Below are 24,894 nucleotides of genomic sequence, written 5' to 3'. Positions count from 1 at the left end.
ACCTCCTGCCAACAAAACACATTCCAATACCTTATCAACATGATCAGGCACCACACATCTTGTATATGGCAAGGTCTCACTCTTATGGTGGGTCGGACGTTACTACATAACAGCGGAGTTATAAATCAAACATTTACAATTTCGAAGATTTACATCTTATTTGACTACAAGTTGGTGTTGGATCTTTTCATTAAGATACAAGGTGACTATTGTTTTAGTTCTTGGGCACAAAGAAAAAGCTTCCTCCTTTGATGACTCTTTAGTAGCAAGTTCGGAATTGGATGAAAAATGCCACAGTTAAAGCGCGGCTATCACCTATGTTATTACATTCAAAACCAGATCGGACCGGATGGTCAGATTGGAAAAACCAGGATTGATCGATTCTATTTCACCCCAAAACTGTTTTTTAGCTAAAACCATTGATTTGATCAGTGAATTGCTGATCCGGGCGGTCGAACCATCGATCCGAACAATAGTTTTTAGCCATTTTTTGTTGTTTTTATTTTTTATTTTTCTGTTAGAGCAGGTTAGACCGTTCGACCTGTGAACTGAACTCTAGAATAATTCCTTGTTTGGTCCAGTTTTAAATACCTTACGGAAACAATTTTTGGGTGTGGTATGCACAAGCACAACATGAATGTTTTTGTTTTTATTTACTTTTTGAAATTGCAACATTACCAAAAAAACACTTTTTTTGAAAAATAATGACGACAAATTTTGTATAAACAAAACAATGCTTTAGAAACGAGATGGGATCAGCTGTAGTGCCCCCCACCGCCCATGCCCTCCGTGCATTGGGAATATCTCCCCATCACAAGCACAGATGTTCCCAGTGCACGGAGGGGATGGGCAGGGGGCGTGCTCTGGGGGCGATCCGATCACTTTAAGAAACCATCAAAATAATGGCCTTTAAAAGAAACAAAATGTTTCGGTATGGAAGGCATATCATTTATTACACATGATATTAAATTAATATATGAAAACATGTTCTTTAAACAAAAAATTTAGGCAGCATTTGGTAGGAAAACAAATGCAAAATCAAGATGAATTTGTACTCCACTCCAATTCAGTTTCACGTTCTTTGGTTACGTGCCATACGGGACTGTTCTGAGCTTGGCTTGACAAAGTGTGCAAGACAGTTCAGTGGTTTGTTGACCACTGATTGAACGATTGTCGCCCGGGTCAGTGGTTTGTTGACCAAAATCAATGGTTTTTGGAAAAAATCCAATTTTGGAGAAAACAGAACCGATCACCTGGCTAGGTCCCGATTTTTCTAGTCCGACCATCCGGTCCAGTCCGATTTTGAAAACCATGGTTTTAAGAACCAATTTGTTCTCAAACCAACTAGTTTTGTTTCGTTTTTAGAAATTGGAACAAGAATAACAATTCACATTGGATAACACTCTCTTGGTTGGAAGTTGGAACAGGGGCGTGGGGTATATAAGATTCGGCATTTGAGCCAGGCTTTTTGTTAAATTTTACATCGTAACGACAGAACAGAAGATATTCCAGTTTGAACAATTATCTCAACTGGATACAACCCATTTGGAATCAAATAAGAAATCCAACGTGATAAAATTGCGATAAATATATGCCTTATGATGAAACTGTTCACTATTAACAATCCTCTTGAGGGTTCCATCGAGATAATCCATCATTAACAGAAGATGAAGATGAAACAGGGTATAACTGCGCCTTTTTAAGCATTTCAAGGGGGATTTTTAGACCAACAACCTGACCAACTACCGATAACCATGAAATTAGGTATTTTTCTATGACATACTCGTTGTTACAACTGTCACCAGAAAAAAGTAACTTCATCCACTCACTAGTTCCACATGGATGCAATGTGTACCATGGCCTGTTCAAGTATGGATGCTCCTGCAATTAGTCAGAAAGAAGTTTCAGATGTTATATAAAAAATCTAATCACGAGTACCTCCACATCAACAATTTTAACATTGACAAAATTCATGTAGCATCAGAACACTGTTGTGTTGCCATGGGATGGAGTATTTTGATGTGGGCATCTCGATGGTCATAGAATCAGCTTAGGAGTATTCTAGATCTTATTTGTTTTTTTTTTTTTGGAATATTGTTGTGTTGCCACTGACATTAAGCAAAATGGCCAGGTCTAAGAGATACATTATTTGGGTCTAATCTATTCGTTTCTGAAGTTTCACAGGCATAGGATTGAGGTTTGGTAGTGGCAATTCTATAACCTGAACTCCATCCTTTCTCTAGAAATGTCTTGTAAGAGCATCATTTTGCCATAAATTAGTTGCAAGTGTTTTCTTGAGTAGCATGATTTTTCCTTGAATGTTTCTTCTCAACAAGAACAACTATTTGCACATTTTTCTCTTTTTTTTTTTTATTCTCATTTCCTTACTCCTTTGCATGCTTGATCAAGATGTTCTTTTTAACGACTCTTCTAGCTCTATGTAACTTGAAATGGGCTTAGTCTCCACCTTCCACATGAATCCTTTATTATCAATAAAAATAAAGAACCGGTTTATAAGCTAATAGACTAATTCTTCAAATATGGTTGAAGGATGGTGAGATCACTGTATTACTTCAAACAAAAAGATGACATCCACTCTACAACTACTACGAAACAGAAATGGTTTGCTTGTTAGAGGAAAATGTACCCGTGAAAGTGGCCATTTTGTTTCCCTTACAGTCCTGGTTGCTGAGAAAGAGATGGGATGGGAAGCATCTTTAAGGAATATTCTTTTTGTGATGTGTTTGTTTTGAAGAAAAAATTGGGATGGGATGAGAAAGTTTTGAGACGCGAGTTCCCAAAAGTCTATGCGAGGTCACACCAAAATGGTGTGACCCCACTCAGAAAGGAAGCAAGTGAGAAAATTTTGTCAAGAGCACCATTCCGAGCATCGTCTTCCTTTCACACGCCGTTCATCAGTCTTCTCGTTGGTCAGCGACTTCTTTCACTGGTAAGTTCAGATTTGCAATCCTCTTACGATTTTGGTTCACTTTTATACCATTTCTGTATCCTTTCACTGAATGAGTTCCCATTCGAATCTAATCATCCTCTACCTCTCTGTTCATCCAAACCAACCTCCATTGCCATAAAACACTTGAACTGCCAGTCAAGGTGTTCACTTGAACGTTGGAGCTCCAGATCTGGCTTTCGGTGTTTGCCTCATCTAGATTTGGCTTCCAGCATTTGCTTCATCAAGATCTGGCTTCCGACATTTACCTTGTCCAAATCCGGGGTTTGCCTCGTCCAAGTCTGGCTTTCAGCGTTTGCCTTGTCCAAATCTGGCTTCCGCCATTCAAAGTGAACTATCGTTCACTTATATACCATTTTTTTATTGCTTTGGCTTGAAATTTGTGATGGCTTTATTATTGCTTTGTTTTAGGTAATCTCAGGCAAGCCAAAGGGATCTCAGGTAATCTCTGTTACAACAGTTTTATTTTTATTTTTTCTTGATTCTTACTCTGTTAATGCTCCATCGGTAAACTGTACAACTTACTTTGTTAATGCTCCATTGGTAATCTCTTTTTTTTTTTTGTGAATGCTTTCTGTAGAGAACACTGATGTGGGCCCCACTGTGTTCGTAGGACAGCAGTATTTGTTTCAGTTATAGTAGTGTCAGTTTGAGTCAGTTTGCTAATTCAGCTGTTATTTATTTCAGTTTTATTTACTTTCTTTATTATGTAAGTACCAAGGGCAGATGTATCCTTTCATAATGTACTAAACATAAACCTATAAATATTAAGAGAGTGGTGGCAGCAGATCTGTTAAGAATCTGTCCCTCCTTTCAGCAACTTGTGTTATCTTGCTTCTCTTCTATTCTCTCCATTTTTCTCTCATCTTCTTTTCTGTTTTACAAACCTAAAACCTTTTAGGATTCAAGACTGATTACAGTCTTGATCTTCTACTTGGTATCAGAGCCTATCTAGGGCTTCTCATGTGTATCTAGTCCAGCCGATCACATGAGAACTAGCTAGGGCTGGAAGCCTTGAAGAAGTTTTTCGGCGGCTGAATCTTGGAGATTACCAGGAGAGGTTCGCAGTAGTTGAAGACTTGCCACAGCCTGCAGAGAGTTGGTAATCAGGAAGAGGCAACGAAGGTTAGGGTTCAGGTAACCCTAGAAGACAGTACACCGAAGGCACGTAATCAGTAAGTTTGTTTCTTTACTGATTTTTAGAGATTGCAATCAGCCGAGATAGGTTGGACCTATCTAGAAAGCGGGGCCGAACTGTGTTCAAGTTTGCTCTAGGGTTTGGCTTGCCAAACTGTGATTAAGTTTGTGTCTATGGTTTGATTGTTGGGCCGAACCCTCCTCTTCAAAGGGGATTAGTTTTTAGGGTTTCACAGTGCCCTACGACAAGTCCTACTGGTGCGGACTGCTTGGAGAGTGCAGCTGAGCACTTTAGTGATTTCAGATCACTAATTTTCTTCAAACCAACAGTTGAAACCCTATTTTTGCTCTCACAGTAGTGGGCCCCACAGTAGTGGTTTCAGAGAACAACATCTCAGATTGATAGGAGATTGATTTCATATCAGTTTTGTGTTGGTATTCCTGATCGGATCAGACCAGTTTCAGATCAGTTTCAGATCGGTTTTGTGTTGGTATTTCTGATCGGATCAGATCAGATTAGTTTCGGATCAGCTTTCAGACTTACTTCCTTGACTCTGTTTTCTGGTATAATTGCTCTAACAGTTTGTAGCAACTGAATCTTGATCAAAGATGGAGTTCAAGGGTCAGGGAGATAGTAGTTTTGGCAACCACAGTTATGGTAATGTATCTGAAACCGGGTTTCAGATTACAACTAAGAGATTTGATGGGTCAAATTATTTGGAGTGGGCACAATCAGCCATGATGGCTATTGGAGGAAGGGGAAAACTGGGTTACCTCTTGGGAGATGTGAAAGAACATTCCAAGGAGGACCCAATATACACCAAGTGGGTTCAAGAGAACTATTTAGTTATGGCATGGCTGTGTAATTCCATGCAGCCACATATCAGCCGAAATTACTTGTGGGCAAAGACAGCTAAAGAAATATGGGATGTTGTGAAAGAAACCTATTCCCAACCCCTCAATGTTGCCAGAGCCTATGAACTGAAGTGTGAGGTGAACAGCCTTAAACAAGGAGAGAAGCCAATTTCTGTCTACTCTACCTTGAAATCCTTGTGGCATGAGATTGACCATCTGGAGACCCTTGAGTGGGAGAGTCCCAAAGATGCACAGACTCATAGAAAACAAGTTGAGACGAATAGGGTATTTGAGTTTCTGGCTGGTTTGAATTCAGAATATGACATTGTGCGACAACAGATATTGACAAGAGATAGTGTGACCCTTTCTCAAGCATACTCCTTGGTGCATAGTGAAGAGACCAGGAGGAAAGTTATGATGCAGCCTCAGCCTTCTTTCCCAGCCTTGACAGCTATTAAACCCAAGCCAGGGGGTGACTCAGAAAGGGACCGGAAGAAGGAAGATAAACAGGATCTGGTATGTGAACATTGCAAGAAACCCAAGCACACAAAAGATACTTGTTGGAAGCTACATCCTCACTTGGTCCCAGCAAAACTGAGAAATAAGAAGGGTAATGCTCATATAGCAGTGAACACTGATTCAACATCCTCATCAGCTATATCCCTGGAGACTTTAGCTGTTGTTCGGGCTGCCCTCATACAATTAGAAAAGGAAGTTGGAAGTTCAGCTCAGCCATCCCAGTCCCCATCAGCTCCTGCTACATCTGCATTTGCACATTCAGGTACTCGAGCCTCAGCTTACCATGCTTCAGCTCCAGGTAATACTGATCACTGCTGGGTAATAGATTCAGGTGCATCTGACCATATGACTAGCTTGCCATCTTTGTTTACTTCTTATCACTTGTCCTCTGGCCGAGATAGAGTATCCATTGCTAATGGCTCTCTTGTTTCCATTTCGGGCAAGGGGGACATCAAGTTATCGGACACTATCTCTTTATCTTCTGTTTTGCATGTTCCTAAGCTTGATACCAACCTCCTTTCAGTTAGTAGTATTACCAAACACATGAACTGTTCAGTAACCTTTTTCCCTGACCGATGTGTTTTTCAGGATTTGGAGACGAGGAAGGTGATTGGAACTGGCCGTGAGACGAACGGGATCTATCTTCTTGGGGAGAGTACCCGACGGGAAGAGTCAGTGGATAAGAAGTCTTTTGTTTCCCAGTTTGTGAGTTCGGTTATGCTTTGGCATAACCGATTAGGTCATTTGTCTTTTAAGTCTTTGAAGAGTCTGTTTCCTACTTTATTTGAGTCTGTTGAGCTATCAGAGTTGAGGTGTGAGAGTTGTGAGCTTGCCAAACATTGTAGAACCTCTTATTCTTTAAGTAATAAAATGAGTAATTTCCCTTTTGATATTGTGCATACTGATGTTTGGGGGCCATTATCATATCTCTTCTATGGGTGGGTACAGATATTTTCTATTGTTTGTTGATGACCATACTCGGTTTTCTTGGGTATATCTTATGCGTTCTCGGGATGAGGTTCCTGCTCTAACCCAAAACTTCCATCAGATGATTCTCACTCAATTTGGAACTAAAATCAAAGTCCTCAGATCTGATAATGCAAAGGAATACTTTGCTCAACCATCGACCTCCTACCTTCGTAGCCATGGAGTTATTCACCAGAGCACTTGCCCTTATACACCACAGCAGAACGGCGTTGCCGAAGGGAAGAATAGGCATATCTTGGAGGTGGCTAGAAGCATTATGTTTACCTCCAATGTACCTATTCGCTTCTGGGGTGATGCTATCCTCACGGCAGTTTATCTCATTAATCGAGTTCCTTCCCGGGTCCTTGATATGAGAACCCCCTTTTCCCTTCTTTACCCAGACAAGGAGTTGTTCATTGTTCCCCTTAAAACCTTTGGTTGTACCTGTTTCATCCAGCTTCTCGGGCCTCATCATTCCAAGTTTGACCCTAAGGCCTCCAAATGCATTTTCCTTGGTTATGCATAAACTCAAAAGGGTTATTGCTGCTATGATCCGGTTTCAGGGAAACGGTTTCTCTATGGATGTCACCTTCTTTGAGGAGACACCCTACTATCCTAGGGTTTCTCCTCAGGGGGAGAGCAGTAAAAGTGGGGCTGTTTTGAGTTTCTTTCCTCAGGGGGAGAGTAGTGAGAGTGGAAGTGGGGCTGTTTTGAGCAGTGAGAGTGGAAGTGGGGCTGTTCCTTCACCTATTCCACTGGGTAATGAAGGTTGTAGTGGTGAGGGTGGTCAGAGGGAGCCGGAGTTGAGAGTCTATCACAGGCGATGCAGGCAAGTTGATCTTAGTCTTCGGCAGTCCCGGCCAGATCCAGTTCCTTCTGCGGCTCCAGATCTAGAGCCTACTGAGATACCTCTCGCCGTTGCCACTTACCCTCCTGTGGATGACCTTGATCTCCCTATTGCCATTCGCAAAGGGAAATGACATTGCACCACTTCTACAGCTCACAGCATCTCACAGTTCCTATCCTATGATCGTCTATCACCATCTTACCAGTCCTATCTCACTTCCATTGCCGATGTCCCTATTCCAAGAATAGTGCAAGAAGCCTTATCGGTTCCAGAATGGAAAGATGCAATGCAAGTCGAAATGGATGCCCTATTGAAGAATAATACCTGGACACTGGTTGACCCACCAAAAGGAAAGAAACCGGTGGGATGCATATGGGTATTCACTGTGAAGCATAATGTTGATGGCTCTATTGAAAGATACAAAGCCCAGCTGGTTGCAAAGGGATTCACTCAGACTTATGGTATAGACTACTTGGAGACCTTTGCCCCAGTAGCCAAGATGACCACCATTCGAGTTTTGTTATCCCTTGCAGCAAATCATTCTTGGCCCCTGTTTCAGATGGATGTTAAAAATGCCTTTCTGAATGGAGACTTACAAGAAGAGGTTTACATGCAGTTGCCTCCTGAATTCTATGATACAGAGACAGATAAGAAGGTTTGCCGACTTAACAAGGCATTGTATGGTTTGAAGCAGTCACCTAGAGCCTGGTTTAATAGGTTCAGATTAGCCCTTGGAAGGTTTGGTTATGTATAGGCCCAGTCAGATCATACACTATTCATCAAAAGGATGGAGTCCTCTCTGACACTACTAGCAGTATATGTAGATGATATTGTGGTGACAGGAAATGACAGTCATGAGATTGAGTCTCTCAAGTAGCTCCTTCTTCAAGAGTTTGAGGTAAAAGATCTTGGTGCACTACGGTATTTTTTGGGTATTGAGGTTGCTAGATCCAAGTAGGGAATTTTTATCTCCCAGAGAAAATATGTTATAGATCTGTTGGTGGGAACTGGAAAGCTGGGTGTTAAGCTGACCGATACACCCATCGAACAAAATCACAAGATTAGTGCAGAGGGTGGGGACCCTCTTGAGGACAAAGTTATGTTCCAACGGTTGGTTGGAAAGCTTCTATATCTCTGTCTCACTCAGCCGGATATCAGCTATGCAGTTAGTGTTGTCAGCCAGTACATGCACTCCCCTAGAACTTCTCATCTTTTTGCGGCAGAACGAAAATTAGCATACTTGAAGAGATGCCCGGGTAGAGGTATATTACTCAAGAACAATAATCATATGAGGGTGGAAGTCTATACAGATGCCGATTGGGCTGGAAGTGTTGATGATAAAAGGTCTACCTCTGGATATTGTGCCCTTGTGGGAGGTAACATTGTCTCTTGGAGGAGTAAGAAGCAGAGTATTGTTTCCCACTCCAGTGCTGAAGCAGAATACAGGTCAATGGCTAATGAAGTGGCTGAAATCTTATGGCTGAGGTCACTACTTGAAGAGTTGGGTATTGACTATGAAAAGCCCTTAATGTTGTATTGTGATAATCAGGCAGCTATTAATATAGCCCACAACCCAGTGCAGCATGACAAAACTAAACATATCAAAGTTGATCGACATTTTGTGCGAGAAAGAGTTATATCACAAGAAGTGTGTCTTCCGTACATCACATCCAATATGCAGCTCGCGGATATCCTCACCAAGGTTGTACCGAGGAAGAAGTTAGAGACATACCTATCCAAGTTGGGCATGATAGATATCTACTCCCAACTTGAAGGGGAGTGTAGAGAACACTGATGTGGGCCCCACTATGTTCGTAGGACAACAGTATTTGTTTCAGTTATAGTAGTGTCAGTTTGAGTCAGTTTGCTAATTCAGTTGTTATTTATTTCAGTTTTATTTACTTTCTTTATGTAAGTACCAAGGGCAGATGTGTCCTTTCATCATGTACTAAACATAAACCTATAAATATTAAGAGAGTGGCGGCGGCAGATCTGTTAAGAATCTGTCCCTCCTTTCAACAACTTGTGTTCTCTTGCTTCTCTTCTATTCTCTCCCTTTTTCTCTCATCTTCTTTTCTGTTTTACAAACCTAAAACCTTTTAGGATTCAAGACTGGTTATAGTCTTGATCTTCTACTCTTTCTATATGTGATTGTACTCAAACAGTTTTTATAGGATTTGATATTTGCCTTTTGATTACATAGTGAGTGAAACACATCTATATGAGATCCTTTGAATAACATCGGAATGCTATGTTTGAAGTTTTGCTTTTGAGCATATATACATTTAACTGCTAACATGCACCTTCTCATGAAAAAAAAAATGAATAAGTGATCTGAATGATAAGAAAAAAATCATATTTCATTAATCAAATACTACTGTGCCACGTCGTCTCTAAAACAAGTCTTGTGATGTGGGCTTGGAGAATGCATTGATTTGTTAAATTGGGATGGATCCAACAATCCTGTAAAATTTTCTCAGCAATCAAACATTGGGAAACAAGTTTGGTAGGATAACTGGTCTCAACAACCAAACACAGGTGACAGGTTGAGAAAAAAAAATCCCTTCCCATCCCATCCCATCCTTTCTCGGCAACCAAACGGACCATTAGGTTGTGTTTGTTGTGAGAGGGAAAATTATGAGAAAGTTAATAAATTTCATAAGAAACCTTAAAGACTTACCCAAAATTTTCATTTTCTTGGTAATTTTCTGATAAACCATACTAAATCCTCAAAGATTTCAGTTCGAGCTCCATTTTGATTCTTTAATGTATCTGGGCAACTCAAAATAGGAAATCTAATACTACACAAGGAGACTATAATTAAAGAGAAAAAAGAAGAAAATATCAGTTCTTTTGAGAAAAGTGTACCTCTTGAGTTATGAATGTCCATTTTGACTCCCTCAATATCTTCAAAGAGTTTGGTGGGAGATCCTTTTCAATGTCGTCTAATGCCAAAGGTTGTCCATCTACACAAACAATTGTGTTATATACAGTGTATGTATGTATGGATTAGTGTGTTCAAGGTGAGGGAAACTGTTTTCTACAAAGCCATTTTAGTGGAGGATTTTCATTAAGTAGGTTTCCTTGGCAGTTGAAGTGGCAAATAAAAAAGATTTCCACAGGTCTGCACATCACAATTTACTAACCTAGCAAGTTTCAGCACTATAGCACAGGCCAGGTGACAAGATAAAATTTTCCCTGCTGGAATAAAGCAATTTGGACGAGTGGAATTTCTTGTACTTTGTACCTGATTGCAAACCAAAAGAATTCCACAAGATTGAGAATCCTAATAATTGATCATGGCAGAATATCACATACAGGACTGATGTGGAAGGAACACTATCCATATACAATCCAGAGGGTTTTATGAGTAGAAGGATTTTTCTGACTTCTCTGGGTCAGAATATGTTAGTTGCACCCTGCTCTTGAACTCTTTCAAGAATAGGGGCTCCCTTTTTTATTACATACACAACTCCTTTTCCATTACTTATGTGAAAAGAATGGTTACTCGTTTACCCAAATAAGAAACTGCACGTCATGAAATCTATAGCATTGGTATTGTATATATTTTTTATGGGAGATCTTTAGACAATATATTTTGTATTTGATTTAATTTGAAAATGCTTACATACCAGAGTAATATGCACGAAAATATAGCACTGGGACCTTGTAGGAATCACTGTACACTATGTGGAAATCATAGAAATGCACTTCTTCGTCACAGCTCTGAACCTTGTAGACAAAACCAAGAACTTCATTATTCATCAGGAAAACAAATAGAGAAAAGAATCATGATAGTATTATATTTCATCAAGGATAACATTATCTTATTTTTTCTTTGATGAAAAAAGTAATACATTTGCCAATAATGTTATCTATATCTGTAACAGAAAGCAACCCAGGGAGGGGGGGGCAGGGAGAAGGGAGAAACTAACATGAACCGTACCAGTGTGGCATCATCAGTATATTCCTCCTTGTAGTAACTGGGTTCTTCTTTTGAAGTGCAACTTCTATCAGGATCTTCCTATAAAGTGCAGTTGTTAGAAGACAACATCAATTTCGTGGTTATATATAGGGAAACCAACCTCATCTGAAATAAAAAAAAAGGCAAATCTCTTAAACTACCTCTTAAGGTTTAGGAAATTGACTAACTATACCCCTACTGTTTCAGTATTATCTTAAGGTACCCCAAATGTTTCTGACAATTCACTAAGGGCCTGTTCGTTTGCTCTGAAGTCTGACATCTGAAAGTGCAATAATTACATTAAGAGGTATATTGGTATTGGTGAACTTTTCTTTCCTCTGAACTCTGAATGCAGAGAATGTTGTTCTCAACTCTGAATTCTGAATTCTGAAAATTATCAAATATCTATTTTGACCCCATATATTAGACTTTTTGTTTGTCTTTTTGGGGGTATCATTGGAAAACAAAAAATTGTATGATTGCACTTTAAGAGATAAGAGATGAGAGGAAACGAACAACCATTTTTCTCTTAAAAATTAAAAGATTCCTCTTAGGAGATAAGAATTAAGAGGAGACGAACAGTCCCTAAATCTTCTTTACCGTCAGTGTCCGTTAACGGAAGGATTAAAAAGACTATTTTGCCCATCATTCCTCTTTTTCTCAGTCCTTGTTGGGGTCACCCTTGAAAACCACCGCTGTTTTACAAATTGTAGTGCGTAAGGTATCATAGCAACGACTAAGATGTAGCATAACTTGACTGATCCCTTGGGTGTGACTACAACATTCAAAATGGAGACCGGGTCTTGGAAGCAGTTGGGTATTTGAAGCAAGCTCTTTCCAAAATTTAAACATCTCCCATCAGAACTCCAACCCGCTTTACTAAGCAACTCAAAGAACCAGTCTGCCTTCAAGAGTAGAGCGTCTGGAATTTCAAGAGTAGAGCATCTGTTATCTCCTCCGAATTCCATTTTAGAGTCCCCTGTTATGTTTTGCAGACTGCAGAAAGAAATTGCAACTAATAGACTGGAGAAGCTCATGAATATGAAGTCAATAATGGGAAACCAACCAAAACCTACCTACCAGGTTTCCTTACACGGATTCAGTTATTGGGTATTCAAACACCCCATCTTTCAAAGAGAGCTTCTTCTAAACTCCAATGAAGGTCTCCAAGTACACGAAAGCCTCTGTAGTCTGTGGCTGTGTGAAGAAAAAGAAAAAGACTTCTTCTCTGTGTTGCAGGCTGCATAGAATAACAAGAAGAGGAGGTTGTGCCTGAATGGTAAGGTCTCTGGTGTTTCCACACCCTTACTGACCGGAAGAAAACGGACCACCGCCAATAACACTATGCCATCTGAAACCCGAACTAGTGCCTAGCGCCTGAATGGTAAGGCCTCTGGTGCAGAGGTAAACCCTCTATTCCTCCTCCATCCTCATCCAGGACCCTCTATTCCTCCTCCATCGTTGCCCAGGAAAATGCAATGGCATGGACTCTGGCTTCTTCATCTCTCTCCATCCCCTTCTCTCCATCTCTATGACATGTGTTTCCTAACCTAGTGCAGCTTCGATTACATCCTTGTAAGCCACTGGGAAGCAGCTTTCGGGAATGAGGTGGTGCTCAAAAGAGACGACCAAGGCAGGCAGCTGTGCTGATGAAACGACTTGCAGAGAGAGGCCGGAGGTGTAGGGGTCCACTTTGCAGTGGTGGTGATGAAACAGGGGAGAGAACGAAGGGGAAGAAGGAGAAAGAGAAAGAGAGTGAAGGGTAAAATTGGGTTTTAAAAAAATATATGCCACCGGCTGTCACGTGTGTACGGAACTTGACGGATCATAACAGTAAGGATAGAGCTAGTCAATTGTCAGAAACAGTAGGGTACTTTAAGACAATACTAAAACAGTAGGGGTCTAGTTAGTCAATTTCCTAAACCTTAGGGATAGTTTAAGAAATTTGCCCAAAAAAATATAGGGATCCTTAGGAACCAACCCCATTAGATCTCAGATAGCATACATTTTCCAAGGAAAGGTACCCCTCTACCTGCAAATGGAAAAGGAGACAAGGAAGTAAAAGAACGAGAATATCAGTCTATTGGTTTAAATAAATAGTGCAAAATATTGTCATAAAAAAGCATCAATAACTGACTTCATGAGAAGCAGCCCAGGATGGTCTTGGACAAGGGAACCATGTCCATGGAGGGAGTACATGGTTCATATGTTTCCATTTCTGAGATAGAGCCCTTGCAGCAAAATAAAATTCGCTCAATCTGAGAGTTCCATCCCATGATGAAGCACTATCCATTGTTTGCTTGATTTGAAACTGTTACATTGCACATGACAATATGTTTATTATGAGCAAGAAAAGGAATATACATCCAAGATTAGAAATAGGTGGGTGGAATTTCTGAAAGTTTTAGACTACCCATGCTACTTAAGTTGGATTTTTATGACAAAATCATACAACAGTCCAAGATTAGAAAAGGAATCTACAAAGAAGTTTCACTTTCTTTGTATAAGGCTAATAATGCGTCATTGATTAAGAAGAAAAACAATCCATACAAAAGTTCTTCTGATGTATGTGAATTCCAGAAGCTCTATTACAAGAAAATGGAGGGTCTAGAATCATACAGCAGATTCAAAATATGCCATTGTTTAGAGATTCATTGGATAATGATTCCACAGTCTAGTGAATGCCCTCAATCAGCCACAAACCCAAAAACAGGTTTATATTAAAACCCAGCTCAAGTTTAGGCAGAAGACCATATAAAAACCCCAGACCACTTCCAAACCTAAAACCCAAGTCAGAGCTCATCATGTATCCTATACAAGCCCCATAAAACTTACTTTTGATATCACTTGTTGATCCCTAGCCTAAGAAATATAAATCTATCATTAAGGTGGTTTCAAGGAGCCCCAAAATTAGCAGTTGTTTATATGTATGTAGATATAGTTCTCTAGACATGCATATCATATATCAGTATTCTTAAAGTACTGCAGTCACCTCTGATTGTGGTAGCTACTAAGAAGGAGAAATTAATAGTAAGATGTAAATCAGCTCAAAAGAAAAAAGGGTATTTCAATCTGAACAGTGGAAGAAAAGTGAAAAAAAAGATAGAAGAAATCAGAAGAGGAAGAAGATAGTGAGAAAAGAAGGAGAAGAAAGTTCGATCAGTTCCCTTTTCTCCTAATCACTTTTATTAATCTAATCTCAAGGGAATAATTACAAAGATGCCCTTAATGGGGTGGCTAGCTCATAACATAACATAAAAGAATGAATAAACTATTAACAGGCCCAATAACACAAACACAAAATTAGCAGTTGTTTATATGTATGTAGATATAGTTCTGTAGACATATGCATATCATATATCAGTATTCTTAAAGTACTGCAGTCACCTCTGATTGTGGTAGCTACTAAGAAGGAAAAATTAATAGTAAGATGTAAATCAGCTCAAAAGAAAAAAGGGTATTTCAATCTGAACAGTGGAAGAAAAGTGAAAAAAAAAGATAGAAGAAATCAGAAGAGGAAGAAGATAGTGAGAAAAGAAGGAGAAGAAAGTTCGATCAGTTCCCTTTTCTCCTAATCACTTTTATTAATCTAATCTCAAGGGAATAATTACAAAGATGCCCTTAATGGGGTGGCTAGCTCATAACATAACATAGAAGAATGAATAAACTATTAACAGGCCCAATAACACAAACATAACAAATAAAAAAGATAGGAAATAAAAAGACACTAGGGTCCATTCGGCCCAGTCTCTCTACACTCCCTCTCAAGCTGAGGATAGATGTCAATCATGCCTAACTTGCTTATATAATGTAGTAACTTTCCTTTTGGAACTCCCTTGGTTAGGACATCAGCTAAATGTTCTTAAAAGCAACAAATGGCAAGCAAACTTCCCTTGAAGAAACTCTCTCCCGTATGAAATGTCTATCCACCTTAATATGCTTAGTTTTGTCATACTGAACAGGGTTATGAGCAATGTTGATGGCCGCTTGATTATGACAATATAACATCATCGACTTCTCATAATCAATGCCCAATTCTTGCAAAAGGGATCTAAGCCACAGTAACTCGGACACTCCATGGGCCATTGCTGTTAGACAGTTTTGTATGCCCTTAGCTTCAATCTGATTTGATGTACTTTTGTTATTTAGTGGAAATAAATAAAGTGCATGTTTGATTCATGTTGTTTGGTTTAATTCTGTGTAAAACCCTAAAACTGGACATTTATAGAGACTCATGTTAGTTTTAAATGTTCACAGCCGTTGGATAAGTCTGGGGAGATTTATCCTGCCAAGGCTGATGCTGATGTGCCACCAAGTGTTGGGATGGCCTGTCTCAGCCACCAGGGTAAGACCCGAGGCACATGCAGTATGGGATTACTTGAATCCTTGAACCGGACCAGATTTCCAGTATTGCCCTGGACCTTGGAGATAGATGGGCAAAACTGGAAAGTTACACCTGACCCCTAGACTCGATTATGACATTTCACTAGGTGTTGGATCAGGCTGCCTTTGATATGCCATTCAATGAGATCCTTAGCGGGGATCAAAACCTGGGTATGTTGGGGCAGTTTGAGAATTCATCTGAGTGGGTGATCATAGTGACAGAATCAGCCACTTTGTCGAACAAAGGGTAATGATCGGGAATGCACTCTCTCTGATGGAAACCAAACTGCCGGCAGTTGATTTCAATCGTTGGAATTTTGTTTTTGCAAAATTAATATATTTATATATATGTATGCGGTTTCAAATTGTTTGCAAATGGTTTTAATTCCCGGGATCCATGTGAGAGGAGAGTGCGGCATTGTTCCTTGCAGCCGAGGGAGAGGTCCTCTCTTGTCGGGCAGTGCTTGATCATTAAGGGCTGAGAGGTTAAGTGTAAGACCATTGAGGATAATACCTGATGGGCTAATCTTGCACCTGCCCACAGTCCCTGGGTTTTTATAAGATGGCTTGGCCCAGGGACCACTTAATGTAAGTGTTGGGCCCATAGGGTCCATATGATGGACTCAAGGGGTTCATTGAGTTTTTCAGTGAATTCGGCTGGGCCTTGTTTTAGAGGTTGGGCCGAACCCATGTGGCTGGTGTGTAGATCAATGCTTGGGTCCCATGCCATACAAAGAAGCCCAACTGGGCAGCAGATTGGAAAGTAATTAGACACTGAACACTTAATGGGCCAAAAGCCCATTTCGAGGTGGGCTGATATGATCACCCATCCATGGGGCGAATTTGAGATTAAAGTTAGTAAAAGGATTGGGCCTTTAGCCTTATCCACTCTTAGAGACCAAATTCAAATTAGATTTGAATCTGGTAACCTCCTGATAAGATCAGGAGTAAGCTAACTCTATCTGCAGAAAGGATTAAGATTATCCCCTATCCAAATACTGATTTGGATTGGGATAACTCCTAATAAGGAGGTTTCTTAATCAAGAAGAAAGGAGGAGATTTCGAACCAAGAAAAAATCGCAAGATAGGATATCTCCTACGAATTGAGATCAGATCTCATACTCTCCAGAAAAAGAGAAAAAGCGGTTCAGCCTTTTTCGTTTTTTGGAGATCTCCTCCTGCCGCCGCCATCTGCCATTGCAAGATTAGATCTTTGCAGAAAAGAAAGTCAAGAAATCTGTTCTTGACATCAGTCTTGCAAGAAAGACTGAAAAAGATTCAGTGTTTAGTACTTCCAGAGGATTCTTGTGAAGGATCCAGTGTGTAGGACGCACCCTGCTGGTTCTGTTCCATTCACAGCTGTGTCATCTTCAGCAGGAACGGATCTTGGAGCATTCTTTGGGCGTGAACACCAACTTTGGGAGATACTGCTTCTCCGGATCAGGTATATTCCTCCCATTTATCTTTTGGTACAGATCTGGTTTGATTATGGTTCAAGTAGGATCCTTGAATATTGTATTTTAAACTTAGGGAATATGATTCCCAGTTGGGAGAAGGTAGGAAATTTTTTTTGAAATTCGCCCACCCATTCCGCAACCTTTATGGCGTCCATTAGATGGATCCTACCATTCTTTCAATTGCCCTATACTCTACCTTCGTAAAAGAACTAGCCACCACATATTGCTTTTCACTCCATAAAATAATGCTTCATGCCACCATAGCACAATAACTTGAGGTGGATCTCTTGTCATCAACACAACCGGCCTAATCCACATCTGTATACACCACCAACTTCATATGTCCATGTTTGGCAAAGAGAATACCTTTCCTTGGAGTTCCCTTCAACTAATACAATACCCTTTCAGAAGCCGTCATATGAGTATCTCTGGGAGAATTCATGAACCAACTAATTACACTTACTACATAGGAAATATCTACTCATGTCATGCAAAACAATAACTTCCCAAAGTAGTCTCTGGAACACTCCCCTATCAGTCAATAATTCACCATTAGTAGTTGAGAGTTTGTGATTTAAATCTATAGGCGTAGAGGTAAGCTTGGCTTCAAGTTTTCCAGTCTCAATAAGGTCAAGGATATACTTTCATTGAGAAATGAATATACCTTCTTTAGACCAAGCAACTTCTATCTCCAAAAAACACGTTAACTCCCTCAGATCTTTAATTTCAAACTTAGTGTTGAGAAACTTCTTGAGGTTGTGAACTTCCTATACATCATTACCAATAACCACAATATCACCAACATAAACAATAAGAAAGGTCATCAAAGAGTCCCTTTTGTTGATGAAGAGGGTATGGTCAAAATGAGTTTGTATGTTTCCAAACGTGACAAGGGCAGCCCAGAACCTTTCAAACCAGGCTCTAGGGGACTGTTAGAGTCCATAAAGGGACTTCTTTAATTTACACACCTTCCCTTGCATCTCTTTCCCATACAAGCCTGGATGCAGAGACATATAAACTTTGTCATGCAAATCTTCATTCAAGAAAGCATTCTTGACATCAAAATGATAAAGGACCCAGTCAAAACTAGCTGCTAGGGACAAAAAAACCAAAACTAAGGTCTTTTTTGCCCTACGAGAAAAGGTCTACGAGTAGTCAATACCATACATCTGAGTGTACCCTTTGGCTACTAAATGAGCCTTAAACCTCTCAATAGTACCATTAGCATGGTACTTGATAGTGTATACCCACATACAACCAACTGGTTCCTTCCCCTCAAGCAAATCCACAATGCATAAGTATTGTTCTTATACAAAGCATCTATCTCAATCCTCATAGCATCCCTCCATTCTAATGTAGACAAGGCTTCTTATAAAGATTTAAGGATGGCTTGCAAAGAAATGGAGCCTAAGAAAGAGTAGTAGATAAGGGAAAGTAGATTGTAAGAAAGGTGTTTGGATATATAGTGAGTTATACACTTTCGTTTACCCTTTCTAATAGCAACAGGTAAGTCCAAGTCTAGAAATGTAGTGGAGGAAAAAGAAGTCAGACATGTTACCTCTTCAATGATGGGAGATGCAAGAGGTTTAATTGGATGTGTGGGAACAACTTTCTCGTGTTTGAGCCTTTGTTGTTGATACCACTTCTAAACAATGGGATGAGAGACAAAAGTGGTAGGAGGAGGAGGAGGAGGGGGAGTAGGGATATGTGAAGGAGAACAAAAGGAGCAACTGAAGAAATTCAACAAAAAATTTAACGGATAGGAAGAGGAATAGTAAACTCATTAAGAATAAGAGGATCAAACAACTTAATGGAATGCTCTCCCTTGGAAGGAAGGTTGTAGAAAGGAATGGACTTTGCAAAAAGTGACATCCAAAAAGACAAGGTGGTTGCCACTGCTTGGATCATAATAGCAATATCCTTTCTGTGTGGAGGCATATCCCAAGAAAATACATTTACAGGACTTAGGTTCAAACTTTTGCTTTTGATGGCTGGAAATGTGAACATAACAAATCCACCCAAAGACCCAAAGAGGAAGAGGCAAAAGATCCTCATTAGGAAACAGGAGACTGATTAGTGATTTGAAACCCAAAACTCGAGAAGCATACGGTTTATGAGATAGGTGGCAGTAAGAACAACATCCCCCCAAAATTTTATTGGAACATGGGATACAAAAAGGAAGCCTACCTCACGAGTAGCTTTCTCTTTTTTTCTTTTTCTCTTTTCTTCTCTTTTTTTTTTGATCAGTAAATATGTATTTTATTAAAATTCAGATTGTAAGCAGTTTATACAACTTGATGATGGGACTGTTGATCCCCTTTAATCTCTCTATTCACCCCTCATTACAGTGTAGCCCAAAATAATTGTTGTCTCAATGCCCCTTGTTTTGCTAATCCATCAACTAGCCCATTTGCACTTCTTGGTACCCATTTAAGTTCCGCCTCAACCTCCTTTGCAATCTTCTCCACTTCCCTAATCACATGTTTAAACGCCCATGGGGTGTGGCTGTTATTTGTTGCCCATGAAATTACTACTTTTTTTTCTTCTTTTCTTTCTTTTTCTTTTCCTTTTCCTTTTCTTTCCTTTCCTTTCTTTCTTTTTTCTTTTTTCTTGTCTTTTTATATGAGGTGTGCATGAGGCCTCATGAAAAAAAGCGTATGAGGCATATGCCTTAGAGGTGTCAACGCCTCTAGCCTACACCTCAAGGCGTTTTTGGGGCGCCTTGCTTGGAGGCGCACCTCTAAACATATGCCTCCCACGCCTTTTAAAACACTACTTGGGATTGAGTTTGAGGAAAGGACTCAAGCCATGAATAAAGCAATTACAACCAAAGAATTTGAGAAAACAAAAAAATGGGATCATTAGGGAAAAGAAGTTGATGAGGAGACTGAAAGTGAAGAGTTTGTGAAGGAAGCTTCTTACTGGGATACACCATTGCTTTAATTGCATCTCTCCAAAAACAAGTGGGCACATGCATCTGGAAGAATACCCTCAAGCAACTTCAATCACATGTTTGTTTTTTCTCTCTGCTACACCATTTTGTTGTGGAGTATGGGAACATGAGCTTTGATGAATTGCTCCTTTTTCTTCAAAGAAGAGTCGTAGATCTTTTCAAAGTACTCTTTATTATCTTGATGATGACCTTCCCATTACAGTTCGAAAAAGAAAAGGGAAATGTACTACCCGTCCCATCACTAACTATGTTTCTTATGCCCTTTCACTTTCCTACTATGCTTATATTTTTGTCATTTCCTATGTTCCTCTTCTTCATAATGTTATAGATGTAGTGTAGTCCCCTTGATGGAAGGATGCTATGAACCAAGAGATGGAAGCTCTCATAAAGAACCAAACTTGGGAGATTGTTCCACTTCTTGAGGGTAAAGTCCCAATGGGTTACAAGTGGGTGTATATAATTAAACACTGGGTTGATGGCTCAGAAAGATACAAAACTAAGCTGGTGACAAAAGGGTACACCCAAACATAGTGATTAACTATCAAGAGACCTTTGCACATCTAGCCAAAATGAACTCTATCCAAGTGATAATGTCTCTTGCTGCACACCAATCATGCCCTCTGTACTAGATAGATGTGAAGAATGCCTTCCTCAATATTCATTGAAAAAAAAAAAAAAAAGAAATGCCTTCCTCAATTGAGATCTTCAAGAGGAGGTCTATATGGATCTTCCCCTAGGACTAACCTTCCCTAACAATGAAGGGAAGGATTGCTATCTGAAGAAATCCCTTTATGGGCTCAAGTAATTTCCTAGAGTTTGGTTTAACATATTCAAAAATGTTGTTTTTAAAATTGGGTTCACTCAATCACATGCAAATCATACTCTATTCATAAGAAGGGTTAATGGCCTAGTGACTCTACTAATAGTGTATGTTGCTACCATTGTTGTCACTGGAGATGATAGCTCTAGAATAGTCCAAGTAAAGTCATTTCTTGCTTCCAAATTTGAGATTGAATATCTTGGGAAGCTCAAATACTTTTTCGGAACTAAAGTGGCAAGGTTAAAGGAAGGAATCTTCATTTCACAAAGAAAGTATGTGCTTGACCTCCTTCATTAGGTTAGCAAGTTGGGGTGCAAGCCAGTTGAAACTCTCATTGACCCCAATCATAAACTAAGTGTTGATGATGGAGACATTCTTCCAGACAAAGGTGTTTACCAGAGACTAGTTGGTCACTCTACTTGTCCTTAACCAGGCCTGATTTATCCTATGTCATAAGTGTGGTGAGCTAGTATATGTATAATCCCAAAACTTCACATATGCAAGAAACCAACAAGATTCTTGCCTACTCAAAGGGGTGCCTAGGCAAAGGAATTTTGTACTCCAACCATGGGCATCTCAAGGAATTTTGTGTGCCTTTTGTTAAGTCAAAAGATCAACTTGTTGATTGTCTTACCAAAGGCCTCCACAAGTCGAAGCTTGATAGAAACCTAGGAACGCTAGGCATGATAGATATCTATGCTCAACTTTGAGGGGGAGTGTTGAGATTATGTATTGTGAGCAAGGGCACTTAGGGGCATGTATGCAAATTTATTTGTCCTTCCATTTTATTTGTATTTTATCACCCATTTAGGGGCATGTATGCAATTTTCAACATTAAGTTAAACGAAAATTTTCTAGGTGTGAATTCACTCGATCTCGATTCTCCCCAAACTCTTTATTTCCAACTGTTTTCCAAGTCAAAAAAAGGGCCTGCTACTAAAAAAAAACCCTACTTGGGTGAGGTGATACAAGGAATGCTTCTGACCTACATAAAGAATTCTACAAAGAAATCTAGATAAAAAAGATAAGGCAGAGTAGATGCCACTCAAGTTGGTTGCTTCAACCTTATGCCTCAGTGTGGGAGAATCAACAGATCACATTTTCCTTCACTGCAAATTCACCCAAAAGATTTGGTTCCATTTTTTGAAAATGGCAGGTTACAGTTGGGTTATTCCAAAGCATGTCAAGGACTTTCTACATCAGTGGCAAGGAACAGGCTTAAGTAGGGGTAAAATTTACCGGCAATCAGTGTTACACGCAGCATTGTGGGGTGTATGGGATGAAAGAAACAAAAGGCTCTTTGACAACAAATCAAGGCCCTTGGAGGAGTTAATTTCAGACATCTCTTATCTGTGCAACCTCTGGGAGGTGAATTCTGATCTCTTCAGAGGAGTCTCAGTCAATGACCTCAACAGAGATGTTCACCTTTTCTTATTTCTCCCTCACCTCCATCAACCACCCTTGAGAATTCCTAGACCCATCAGTGAAGGTGTGATGATCTTAAACTTTGATGGAAGTGCTTTAGGTAATCCTGGATCTGGTATTGGAGGAACATTAAGAGATGAAAGGGGCAACGTCGTTTGGACTTTCAGCGGTCCTATAGGCATGGCAGATTCCTCAAAGGCTGAAGTTATGGCTGCCCTCACAGGAATCAGAATAATAAAAAGTTTGGGATTTCAAAATATAACCATTGCAGGTGATTCAGCAAATACAATAAAATGGTTAAGAGAAAAGGAAGTGGGACCATGGAGATTAAGTCACTATTTAGAAGAGGCCAGGGACTCTTTGGAATGCCTAAATGTAAAGTTAGTTTGGATTCCTAGGGAATACAACCATACAGCAGATGGTTTAGCTAAATGCGGTGCGCTCTTAGAGCATCTATATAGCGACAAACTTCCTCCTTTGTAAATTGTAGGGGTTCTCCCCCTGCTTTGTACACCTCCTCATGTATCTCGTTTCTTTTTTTACCAATGAATATTGATTAACTTTTCTCAAAAAAAAAAAAAGGCCTTAACTGACTTAGAAAGGGAGAAAACCTACCTCCTAACCAAATGGGCCTACAAATGAAAAGTGATTAGCTGAAACTATAAAGAGATAAGCTTTCACTTGAAAAGGCTGGAATCAACTAAGACCCTCTTAACATGCTTCTATAAAAAGGGTCTTATTGACAAGGAAAGGATAAATTTACATTAAGTTGAGAAGAAAACCAGCAATATGTCACAGAAATTTTAAGGACCAATATTGTAATTGTAGATTCAAGCAAGAATGGAGAATTCTCTATCAAATCAGCATCAGAATTCATGTTTGATATTAGATGCGCTGATAATCATTCTAATTATCAGGAATTCCAAGTGTGGAAAATTGATTGCCCCCCAAAAGTGCATATTTTTCTGCAATTAATCCGCTTAAACAAACTGCAGGTTAAGAATATTTTAAACAACCAGGGCATGAACATTGAAGTAGGTCGTAACCGGTTTGGGCAGCTTGAAACAATAGAACACTTTCTTCTAGAGTGCAATTTCACACAGGGAGTATGGAGACTAATGGGACATGGAGACAGGCACCAACGTGAGGAAGCATCTCAGAGATTACAAGAGATTCAAGCCTGGTATTTGAAGGGAGCTATACCAAACACTTAAATTCTTTTTGTGATGTGGGAACTTTGGAAAGCTAGAAACCGAAGACTTTTAACATTGAGATGGCACATCCACAAGAGAATCTTGAAAAAGCATGTTTAATAGGGGAAGAATTCAAACTAGCTACCGGATGTCAATCTAAACTTAATGTGCAGGTGAAGCAGCAATTCAAGAAGCCACAACAGATCAAATACAAGGGACCGGAAACAGAGTAGATACAAATGAATTTTGATGAATCAATAAGACAGAATGGGGATAATGCAGCTAGTAGAATAGTATTCAGGGACTCAGAAAACAGGCTCTTGGGTTTAAGTTTGGCCTGCCAACGATGCTCAACGAGAGTAGATATTAAAGGAGACAATACTATACTATACCAATAAAAGGATTGAAAATACCATTAAAAAAGTGAGGATAATACCTAGACTGATGGCAAGAACTCAGCGAGTGCAATTAACAATTTGAAGATACTAGAAATGATTGTTAACATGTACTTGCAAAAGAAATATTGCGTGTAAAAACAAAACAGAGACAGAGCTGATTATTACTAACTAATTCAATCAGAAGTTAACTGGAACAAGAAAGATTACTTACTCAAAAAATAAATAAATAAATAAGAGATCCGCAATGGTTATTACCAACTAGATCAACGGAACAAGAAATATCGCTTACGAAAATACCGAAGACTGGGAGATGATTGTTACCAACTTACTTGTCTCCTTCGCCTTCTCGACAACACTGGAGGCTATCAGAATTTTGAACAAAGCAGAGATCGACTGAACCAGGAAAAAGGGCGGCAGAAGAGCCAGAAGGGCAGAAACGAGTTCGGGACGCCTGACAATTCCTCGATTGGTCGGAGTCCTAACCTCCTACTAAGACAGCGATGTTTTAAACAGGGTAAAATAGTAAAATACTACTACCCCTAAATTTTACAAAAAACTTATTTACCTAACCCTTGTGTTAGGCATCAAAAAAAAAACCTAACCCTTGTGCTCTGAGAGAGGAGAATTGGATATGGCAAAAAGTACTGCAACGAACTGAAAATTTGATTCTGAAGATGTGGAAGTATTATATATATATATATAGCGGGGATTATGATGATGTAAGGGAAAATTTGAAAGATTTAATAATTTTATTTACTATTAATTAATATTAAATTAATAATTAAAATTTATTATTAATTAATTTAAAAGATTTAATATTTTTAATAATTATATTTTTCATTTAATACTGATTTTCGGTGCGAAAAAATCAAAAGCTTTATTTAAAACTTCGTGATTTTCAGTCTTTTGTGTTTGGATCCATCTGATACTAAATAGAAAAAAGACTAGTTGATTTGGTCGTTTGAACTTTCCCGCAACACGCCAAACACCAAACACCACGTTAATGTAT

General features: G+C 39.4%; 1 protein-coding gene across 7 annotated transcripts; it reads right to left on the bottom strand.

The window, feature by feature from the left end:
- Nucleotides 1-1,570: 1,570 nt before the first annotated feature.
- Nucleotides 1,571-24,513, bottom strand: ATG10 (autophagocytosis-associated family protein). Of its 7 annotated transcripts, none has more exons than XM_088956292.1 (8): nucleotides 24,207-24,480; nucleotides 13,394-13,567; nucleotides 13,238-13,288; nucleotides 11,239-11,316; nucleotides 10,925-11,018; nucleotides 10,161-10,258; nucleotides 1,830-1,881; nucleotides 1,571-1,742 (listed from the first exon to the last, which is right to left on the bottom strand). In XM_088956292.1, the coding sequence occupies exons 2-8, from the start codon at nucleotides 13,547-13,549 to the stop codon at nucleotides 1,618-1,620; spliced, it is 654 nt and encodes a 217-aa protein (XP_088812418.1). In that variant the 5' UTR covers nucleotides 13,550-13,567; nucleotides 24,207-24,480; the 3' UTR covers nucleotides 1,571-1,617. The 7 variants fall into 7 exon arrangements, with proteins under 7 accessions (XP_088812418.1, XP_088812417.1, XP_088812411.1 ...); XM_088956291.1 differs by having other exon boundaries at nucleotides 10,925-11,024; nucleotides 24,215-24,477; XM_088956285.1 differs by having other exon boundaries at nucleotides 1,571-1,881; nucleotides 10,925-11,024; nucleotides 24,215-24,513.
- Between the last annotated feature and the right edge of the window lie 381 nt (nucleotides 24,514-24,894).

Source organism: Nelumbo lutea, chromosome 7, assembly GCF_056320005.1.
Source record: "Nelumbo lutea isolate HS-2025 chromosome 7, American lotus-T2T, whole genome shotgun sequence".
NCBI lineage: Eukaryota > Viridiplantae > Streptophyta > Magnoliopsida > Proteales > Nelumbonaceae > Nelumbo > Nelumbo lutea.
The sequence above is the reverse complement of the archived record's forward strand: the minus strand, read 5'-3'. Positions and strand labels throughout refer to the sequence as shown.